Source organism: Telopea speciosissima, chromosome 3 (assembly GCF_018873765.1).
Source record: "Telopea speciosissima isolate NSW1024214 ecotype Mountain lineage chromosome 3, Tspe_v1, whole genome shotgun sequence".
Taxonomy (NCBI): Eukaryota; Viridiplantae; Streptophyta; class Magnoliopsida; order Proteales; family Proteaceae; genus Telopea; species Telopea speciosissima.
In genome coordinates this window covers 19832223-19842567 of record NC_057918.1, presented here as the reverse complement: position 1 = coordinate 19842567, position 10345 = coordinate 19832223, and the positions used below count along the sequence as shown (strand labels likewise).

At 40.3% G+C, this 10345-nt stretch overlaps 1 protein-coding gene across 1 annotated transcript; it reads right to left on the bottom strand.

Annotated features, from left to right (window-relative positions):
• Positions 1-923: 923 nt before the first annotated feature.
• On the bottom strand, positions 924-7284 carry LOC122655667 (leucine-rich repeat receptor-like serine/threonine-protein kinase BAM1). The gene is made up of 2 exons (XM_043849926.1): positions 4699-7284; positions 924-1453 (listed from the first exon to the last, which is right to left on the bottom strand). Exons 1-2 carry the CDS (start codon positions 7268-7270, stop codon positions 1035-1037), a joined length of 2991 nt encoding a protein of 996 aa, XP_043705861.1. The 5' UTR covers positions 7271-7284; the 3' UTR covers positions 924-1034.
• Between the last annotated feature and the right edge of the window lie 3061 nt (positions 7285-10345).

Here is a 10345-nt window from a genome sequence, read left to right as displayed (position 1 = left end):
TAGGTAGAGAGAGCTCCTCTAGTATATGAAGGCACCAAGGACTTGAACAAATCGATGTGAGTTTTTAGCTTTGTGAGTCCCAACACCCCTCATGTATGAGAAGAATGAGACATCGCCATACATGTCAAAAGAGAACACGAGGGGAAAAACTAAGGAACCATGGGCTTTGGTACCAGGCATTGGGTGAATAGAGCTCCTCAAGAATAGGAGAGCACCAAAGATATGAACAAACTGATCTAGGACTATAACTCTATAAGTCCCAACAATACTCCCCTCCAAAGGGTTAAAAAATGTCATCTGGTGTGTGCACATAAATTCTTGATCTTCAAAAGTTGGAGAGAGCTGAAATTTTATGGATTAGTCGAACTCAAGATCCTTTCCTCACTTATCAAGATTCAGCCAAGACAAAGTTTATCATGTGGCAATTCTAAGCATTCGAAATCTTCATCATCTTTCCACAGAACATAAATAAAGTTCACAAGACCATAAACTTTTCGTGGACTAGCCAGACTAGGAAACTTCTTGCCCAAAAGTACAAGGGTTTGATACTTCGATTTCAATCTAAAAAAAAAAAAAAGAAGCAATTCTAATGAACTCAATAATCTTCACTTTCCTCATTAAACAAGCCAACCCTTTAGTTCTTGATTACCAACATTTGAATTAAGTTCTAAGATGATACAATAATATAAATACCAACAGAAATAATGTGATAATTATATATAAAAGTTTATGATACAAATTAAGAGCAAGCATGAACCTGGTAAGCTTGCAAGATGTCCATCTTTAAGGGCACCATTAACAAGAAGTGCCCCTATTATTCCTACATCTCTTTAACCCACAAAATCTCCTATAGTTGGACCTTTAACAAGAAGGGTTAAAAAAAAATATAACAAAAATAAAAATAAAAAAAGAAGCAAGAAGAAAAAAAAAGATGACTTTGCACATTGCAAGGCTATAACAAAAATCAAGCCACTTTAAAGGGCAACAACATAACTGATCAAAATTAATCTTTGAGACCTTTCTATCAGAGTTCCCTATATCAAGAGTTCTGGTGGAACTTGAGAGGAATCTCTCTCCTTTTCATGTTCCTTAGGTTGCAACTGGGGGATGGAAGATGAAGGCTGGTTTTGGTTTTGGTTATGGCGTGGGAACTCTGATAACATTTGAACCACTTCTCTCATTGTTGGCCTTTCAACACTGTTCTCTTGGATGCATAACATGGCTATGAAGAAGAGGTGCATTGCTTCATCTTGTGGAACATTGGTTAATCTTTGATCGACAATTTGGATAACTTTTTCTTTGTTGCATTTTGTTGATTGTTTCACCCATTGGACAATATCCACACCGTCTCCGAACTCACCAACCGGCCGGCGACTAGTAATGAGTTCCAGGAGGACTACTCCAAAACTGTACACATCACTTTTCTCGTCCACCTTGAGGGTGTAGGCATACTCTACATCATCAAGAAAGATAAATGTTAGTAATCATCTTACCATTTATGCTTCCCTATAAGATAAAAATTTGAGATAAGGTGGTTTATTAACATTTTAAATTTCACTATATGCATTCCCAATAGATTTTTGTTTTAGATAAATTGGTTTAGGGAGAAGGTTGGGTATGCTATCAATTTTCGATAAACTAATGACATGCATTATCACAGGACTAGGCACAAGAGGGCAAAAAGGTCTTTTCCAAAAGGGGAGGAGAGAAGATGACACATGCTAGGCACCCTAGTGGCGTACTTGTACAATCCCCCTCTCCATTCACACACTAGTGGCATGCACATATCACAGGTCTAGGGAAAATTATCACCTCCAGTTTGCTGACCGGCCCAGTTCCCCAGTTCCTCTAATAGGGGGATGGTGGACCCCACCCGGGCAGGGTGTTTGGGCATGGGTAGAGAGGTCATTTCAGCCCTCCTTTGTTAGAGGAACTGGGGATCTGGGCCGGTCAGCAAACCGGAGGTGATAAAGATCCCAGGTCTAGACACAGGAGGACATAGGGGCTTTTCCAAAAGGGAAGGAAAGAAGATGACACATGCTAAGCACTCTCATGATGTGACCAATCACACACACACACACACACACACATTTTTTAGGGGAAAAGAACTTTGTCTGGGAGTGTGGCCTACACTAGCACTCCCATGAATCTATCTCTCTCTCTTCCCCATATGAAAAGACACTTTTGCCCCTTGTTTTGAGGAGTAGAGAGATATAGACATGGGAGTGGTGGTGTCGGCCACACTCTTGGACAGAAAACTATTTCCTTTTTTCATTTAACATTTTTTGATAAATAATTGGAGTCTCAAATGGCTAACATGTTCTGTTCCCTCTAAACCTAGGAAGGATGGAAATTCAAACCTCTACTATTTTATTAAGTTTTTTTTTTTTTTTTTGGTTACTTAGGTTTCAGAGTATCACAAAAAGTGCTTCAAAAAATAAAAGATTAGTGCCCTAGAGGGTAGAGATCGAGAGTCATGGTGGGGGACCATATAAAAGTGTATTGGAAAAACTAATTAAAGAAACCATAATAATTAATCTGAATTTCTGATCCCAATAGAAGAATCTAATTGAATTGAGATCATCAATTTCCGAAAAAATCTGCACAAAGGCCTAAGAATATCCTTAGCTCTTATAAATAATATATTTTAATCATTCATTCCTAAGGTATAAGACCATATGGTTTAGTGCCTTTATATATAATATATTAATAATATTAATAATAAGTGGTTTATTAGTGCGCAGTAAAGGAGAGCTCCTAATCTCAATGGTTTAAAATAGGCGTGCCTACTTAGTGGGTCGCTTTCACGAAACACGACACAGTCTACGTACAAGGGATATATATTGGGGGGGGGGGGGGGGGTTATTGAATCGGTCTATCAGATATGTATGACTCAGAGTAGACTCGGATTTCTCAGTGAACCCACCGAGTCTGGCACAGAATTTCTCAATCTCAGTTTCACCTTTCTTTTATTTTTTTTGATAATATGTGTTGGTACGAAGTAGGTTGCAACAGGGTTGGGTTGGGTCGGGCCTTTTAAAACCCTAGCCCAACCCGGAGCCTCTTTAGTTGGGCTCACTGCCAGAAAAATCCAACCCTGACCCACCTAATTGGCCTTGACCACATGGGGGAAGGGAGATGCATGGATTGGTCAACCTAGGAAAGGGAGACGCATGGGCTGGCCAGGCTGGGAAGAAGAAGAAGAGAAAGAAAAAAGAACAGGAAGAAGACAGGGTCAGGTTGGGTAGGGCTGGACTCAGTTCGAAGCTTCAACCCTGACCCGGCCCGGCCCGGCCTTGACTCAGGGTCAAAAATTCGCAACCCAGACCCACCCTCATGGCCAAGGTATCTCAACCCAGGCCCTATTTAGACTCAGGGTGGGCTCGGGCCGTCAGGATCAAACTTACACCCCGAATTTGAAGAGTATGTCAGTTTGAATATAGGATTTAGATGGTATAACCATTAAGAAATCAAAATGATTTAAAGATAAAATAAGAATATTACATGCATGTGCATATATTTTTGAGATTTTCCCACTTAATTAGCTTTTATTTATTATATTTTGATCAAAAGTTTGATGCACGGTCATGCACACTTGCATGGTCGTCTCCCCCTCTCACAATAAGGGTCAAAATGATCAAACCCTCCCCTTATATTTTCAATGGAAACTAGCCAGCCGCTCACTTTGTGAAAGCATGGGCTATTTTGTTTCTGTCTCAAATGTATGGTGGCTTATGTCCCCTCCTTTTCTTGTTTTCTCTTGTACCTCCTTTCCATTTGGAGCCTTTAGCTTTAAATAAATTAATTTCTTTTGGCACCAAGAAAAATAAATTTTTTTTTTGGAAGTATGTAAAGGTTGTAGAAATATGCAAATACAAATCTGTCAAAAAATGTAATAGGTTCATTCTGACCGGTCCAAGCCGTTAGGGAGTTTCTTTAATTAGATCAGCCAAACAATGTGAATGGTCCAACCAGTGGTCAATGGTCCCCCCCCTCTCCCAATTGGGGTCTTTTACTAAAAACACTCAACAAAATTTTTGAGAAGGAGATCGCAGCCAGGCTGCATGGCCCTTGCACCAACATGGGCCATTAAGAATGCACGAGGGCATCCAATAGGGATGCATTTTTTATTTCATGGGGGCGTGATGGTCATTTCACCCTTCCTGTATCTAGGGCAGACTCCACACAGCCTAGCAAGACTTTTTTTTTTTCTTTTTTTATTAGGGGGAAAAGGATGTTACCTAGTCGTGTAGCCACTTTGCCTAGACCTAGACACAAGTGGACACGACATGAGCACCCCATCCCCATGGAAAGGTAGATATCCCATCCCCCCATGATGCTTGTGTGTACATTCCCATAGGCCCCACACTGGTAAAGGGCCACCCAACTAGTTAGTGTTCTCTTGATCTTTTTATTTTTTTAAAGGGAAAATGAATGCCACACGGTCGAATGCCACCCGGTCGCGCAGCATGGCATATGCCTGCACCTAGACATAGCCGTGCACGAAATGACCGATGCATCCCTGGTCCTTTCTGTCTTTCCATGGGGTGCACCGATCATTTCATGCACGGCTGTGTCTGAGCACAAGTACACACCACTCGACCGGGTGGCATTCTTTCTCCCTTTTTTTTGGGGGGGGGGGGTTTGAAGGAAAACTCAAAGAACAAAGGTGAACTATATAGGCAGTAATGTACATACCAGGTGCAATGTAGCCATAGGAACCTGCAATTGCTGACATGCACTCCGAAGCACCACCATCCACCAAGAACTTGGCAAGCCCAAAATCTGCAACATGTGCTTCAAAGCTTGAATTCAAGAGAATGTTGTTGGACTTAACATCTCTGTGAACGATTAATGGAGAGCAATCATGATGTAGATAACAAAGTCCCTTTGCAGCTTCAATGGCTATCTTATATCTCAAACTCCACCCCAACAATCCACCTTTCTTCCCATGTAAAGCTTCTCCCAAGCTTCCATTTCTCATATACTCATAAACCAACAAGTTTGTCTCTGAATTTGAACAGAAAGCCAACAATCTTACAATATTCCTATGTCGAATATTGCCTAATGTGAGGATCTCAGCTCTAAATCCATGATCATGGTTGTTATTACCGAATCCAAGCAGCTTCTTTACCGCGATTTCTTCCCCGTTGGGCATTTTTCCGACGTAAACAATCCCAGCTCCTCCTCTTCCGATCAAATTATAGTCCTTAATACATGCCACCACGTCGGTGACAGTGAATCCAACCTTCTGGAATGCAGTCATCTTCCATGTATACGAACTGCGACTCTTGACTGATATGGCCTTTATAATTGCAGCAGTAGCAAAGACAAGGGAGCAGATCAATACCCCAAGAGCGAAAATTAGCTTAAAATCCCCTGGAGCTTTTCTGGGTCTGATCTTAAATGTGGTGAAATTGCAGGGATTGTTAAGGACAGGGCCACAGAGTTGGGGATTACCTGCAAAAGATGAGAAATTGAAGAATTCGAATTGGCCGGATTCTGGTAACTCACCAGAGAGATCATTGAAGGAGAAGTCGACAGCAGTTAGGCTCTTCATTGTCCCAATTGACTTGGGTATTGTCTGATTGAGGTGGTTTCTTGACAAATTCAAGTAATTCAGAATTCTGATATTGGAAATCTCTGGTGGGATGATGCCAGAGAGGTTGTTTTGGCTCAGGTCAATGTAGGTGAGTTGGGAACAATATCCGATCTCCGGTGGGATTTTATCGGAAAACGAGTTTCGGCTGAGATCAAGCTTAAGTATCTGATGGAGTTCCCCAATTGAAGGTGGAATTGGGCTAGAGAATTGGTTTCCATTAAGGAGAAGGATTTGCAGGCAAGAAAAATTCGATATTGAAGACGGTAAAGACCCTGAAAGAAGATTGTTTGATAGGTTCAACTCACCTAATTTCACTGGCTTTGAGCTGCTGTTTCTATTCTCCAGTAGACTTCCAGACAGATAGTTGTTGTGGAGCTCTACTAAGTTGAGCTCTGGCAAGTAAATGAAGCCGTCAGGAATGCTACCATTCAAGTAATTCTGCCCCAATCTTACTCTCACAAGGCTCCAGCATTTCCCTAAATCCTCTGGGATTGGCCCAAAGAGAAAATTCTTAAGCAGAATCAATATCTTGAGCTGATTAGAAGAACACAGACCTTGAGGGATCATGCCGGTGAGCTTATTCGAGGACAGATCAAGCACTCGAAGTTTACTATTTTGGCCAAGTTTCACAGGGATCACTCCTGTGAAAATGTTCATCCATAGAGCAAGAGTATCCAAATTTGGCAAGTCAGCAACAAAATCTGGGATAGACCCATGTAACCTGTTCATGAACAGGTTTAAAAGCCTAAGCTCTTTGAGATTCACAAACTCAAATGGGATTTCTCCTTTAAGGCCATTGTTTGAAAGATCAAGATTTACTAAACTTGTTAGGTTCCCTAATTGTTTCGGAATCGAACCGGACAAGAGATTGATATGCAGAAATAGTGTGTCGAGTGACTTTAGATTCCCCAACTGATGAGGAATTTTCCCATCCAATTCACAACTTGAGAGATCTAAATGGACTAAGTTGATCAAATTGCCAAGTTCCACAGGAATCCCTCCTTCAAAAACATTGTAATAGCCCAAATAAAGCTGTTTCAAGTTTGTAAGATTGCCCAACTCACCTGGAATCCTGCAATGGAGATCGTTTCCTTCAAGTGACAAGTACTCCAATTCTACCAAATTTCCATAGCCCGGCGGGATTTCCCCAAAGAAGAAGTTACCACCAAGGTCTAGATACTTAATTTTCTCCAAACTCAGAATCCCAAGTGGGAGTGGAGCAGTGAAGTTGTTGTTATATGCATCAAACACCTCCAAGTTTGCCAGGTTAGAATAGTCCCAGTCTAACCCACCACTGAACTGATTGTTCGAGATGTTCAGCCACCGGAGACTCGTTAAATTCACAATCTCAATGTTGCCTGTGAAGTTGTTTCCAGCAAGAGAGAGGTTAACCAGCCGATCGAGACTGGAAAATAATGGCGAAACATAGCCACAGATATTCAAGTCTGTTAAATCGACAGCAACAACCCGGCCCTCAGCACATCGAATTCCAGCCCACTGGCATACTGAACTCGAATTTGAGATATCCCAATTGCTTAATGTTGGATTGGGGAACTCAAAACCTTTCTTTAGTGAAGCTAAGACCAGAGCATCACTGATCAGAGAAGCAGCAGAAGCACAAGTAACCAGAAGAGACAACAACACTGTCAGAACAATCAAGGGAGGCATTTTTTTTTTTTGGAGGGGGGGGGGGGGGGGTGGAACAAAACTAAGGTGGAGAATAGGATTTCAGCACTTGGGTACAGAGGAATCTGTAGAGAGGAGGGTGTTTCACTGTTTTAGAATGTAAGGATTCATCAGAAACTAAGGTGAAGAATAGGATTTCAGCACTTGGGTACAGAGGAACATGTAGAGATGAGGTGTTTCACTGTTCTGGTGAGTAGGGATTTATCAGAAAAGGAAGGTAATAAAGGAATAAGAATCATAGAAACTTCAAGTGCGTATGAGTTGAGTGGATCAAGCAACTTCAAAGGGGAGACTTCACATTCAAGAAAGAAGGAGATCCTCTCCTTTTCTCTTTTGCTAGAAATGGTGAACAGATGAACAAGAAGAAGAAGAAGAACAAGAGAAGCTTGACGTTCTGCTATAAGTGGTCTTACTATATTATCTATAATCTCAGGCTTCTTTAAGCTAAGCTTGAGAAAAAGCAGAAAAAAGGAAGGAAAAGAAGATTTTTAAAATCCACAATAGCGAATTAGAAAAAGCCGTTGGATAACAGAAATTTAAAGTTTAGGAGTAAGACTGAAAAATGTAATTAAAGTGATTTCCCTCTTTAGCCCAATGACAGAAATACCCTTTAACCTTTAATAAAATTACAAAAGTGATAATGTTTCCCTTCACTTTGCATGATATGATTAACATGCCCTTTTCATCCACTTCTAATTCACAGATATACCCTCAACCTTCCTTGTGAGTGATTCTAAAAAATGATTAGAGTTACTGAATGAAGGAAGACAACCAAAAAGGGTAGCATTCATAATGAGTAGACAAGATTTCTGAAGAATTTTTGGATCGATTGGAACGGTAGACACCCGATCGGGTCGAAAATACTGATTTTTCAGTGTAACTTTAGAGGGTCATAACTTCTGACTCGGATGGAGTTATGAAAACTATAATACTACTCTAAATGGCATCCAGAGCTCTCTGTCTTGAATATGTTATGGGGAAGAAAACTAAGATAAGATGATGGTGTTTGTTGATATATTATATCATTATTATGCTTTGTGTAATGTACAGTAAAAGATATGGAAAGCATGGATATGTTTCATGGAAGAAAGAATAAAGATATATTTTTTTTCCTGCTTTATACCTCTTCATTCCTTGCCCTACAGGGATGGGACCAACTCTCCATGTAATGTGTATTTAAGCTTTAAAGTAAAGGAGACTAAGAGAGAGAGAGAGAGAGAGAGAGAGAGAGAGAGATGTGGTTCCATCTTCCACTTCAAAAGAGTAAAAGAAATCCTTGGACCCTCCTCTTCACATGGAAAAGAGTGCTTTTGTACATTACCTTACCTTATTGAACATCATATAGAAGTTGAAAAATCTCTCTCTCTCTCTCTCTCTTCAAATTTCAAATGGTTTTTTTTCTTTGCGACTGATGTGGTAGGCGCCACTGCTGACGGATCCTCTCATGAGAAAGCTTGTCATTCCTATTTTGGGACAAGGGTCTCTATTTTTTTTTTTAACTTTATTTCTTAGATGTCCCTCCATCCATAGAACGGTTCACCTAGCATCCTAGGGTTACAAACCGTCTTAGGGTTTTAGGATGTTCCAAAATATCCTCCCCATTCCCTTTTCCGCCCTATCGGTGAATGGGATTCCATGCACCTATTGGTGGAGGGAAACTCGATTCTTTCTTCTTTATGCATTTTCTTTGGAGTTTTTTAATAACATCTTTATTTCATTTTGTGTGTAGAGTTTAGTGTTTGAGGTATATATAGGATTTAAGGTTTAGGGTTAGAGTTTAGAGTAAGGTTTAGTGTATAGGGTGTTAGGTTTAGGGTATAGGGTTTGGGGTAGAGGGTATAGGGTATAGGGTGTAGACTTTAGGTTTTAGAGTATATAATGTTTAGTGTATAGGGTTTTGAGTTTAGGGTTTAGGGTATAAGGTTTTGGGTTTAGGGTATAGGGTATAGGGTATATGGTATAGGGTTTAGGGTATAGGGTATATGGTATAGGGTTTAGGGTATAGGGTATAGGGTTTGGGGTAGAGGGTAGAGGGTAGAGGGTATAGGGTATAGGGTATAGCCTTATAGGGTATAGGGTATAGGATTTAGGGTATAGAGTTTAGGTTTTAGAGTATAGAGTAATAGTAAGGTTTAGTGTATAGGGTTTTGAGTTTAGGGTTTAGGATTTAGGGTTAGGGTTTATGGTATAGGGTTTAGGGTATAGTGTAGGCAATAGAGCATAGGGTATAGTGTTTAAGAAATAAGGTAGAGGGTATAGGATTTAGGGTTACGGTATAGGGTATAGGGTATAGTGTTTAAGGAATAGGGTTTAGGGTATAGGGCGCAAGGTCGACCTTGCATACCTTGCACCAATTGGTGTCGAAACCCAAGACTCTACCATGGTTCTGCTGTTGCTCACGATCAACCTCTACAGATATGACCTCAGCCATTCCCCGGAGCCGACCCCAAGTTTCTTCTCTACCTTATTCCCAGTGACGTACACATGATTTGTAGGCCTTGTTTGACTTGGAAGGATCAATCAAAATATAGTTAAAACACTTACTCTTCCGGATTACTGCCGCCGCAAATTTCTAAAGTCTGGGTATGGTATTAATCAAAATTTTTATTTAGGTCGTTCTGATTAAACAACTAGCTAGTCACAATGTTAGGTCATTGTTGTGAATGCATCAATACCCAATTTAGGGTTCTAATATATATATCATCCAATAAAAGTAAAATCCTATGTCAAAAAACCTAATTAAGTCTAGTTTTCATAACTGAAATGTTGGTAGTCGACTTCCGAATCATTTGAGTTCTTCAAAGTTTCCAATAAGATATTTCATCTGCACTTAAAATCTTGAACTGAGAAACTTGAAGAAGCAGCCCACTAAAGAACAAGCAATGGGTACGTGAGAAGATATTAAGTACTGTGAATGACTGAATTAGAAACCATCCTTTCCTCTGCTTGGGTTATATCAACAACAACCCTTATATTGTACAATTGTGCTGTTATAGGGTTGCTAATGTAGGGTAAGAGACAAAAGCTAAAGAGGGTAGTAGTTGAGGGGAAGGCAGT

Bases quoted from the DNA above. Each gene is read 5' to 3' on its own strand.
- LOC122655667 (XM_043849926.1), bottom strand. From the start codon at position 7,270: ATGCCTCCCTTGATTGTTCTGACAGTGTTGTTGTCTCTTCTGGTTACT. The intron at 1,454-4,698 runs GTATGTACATTA...TTGATGATGTAG, and splicing joins CTATGGCTACATTGCACCTG to AGTATGCCTACACCCTCAAG.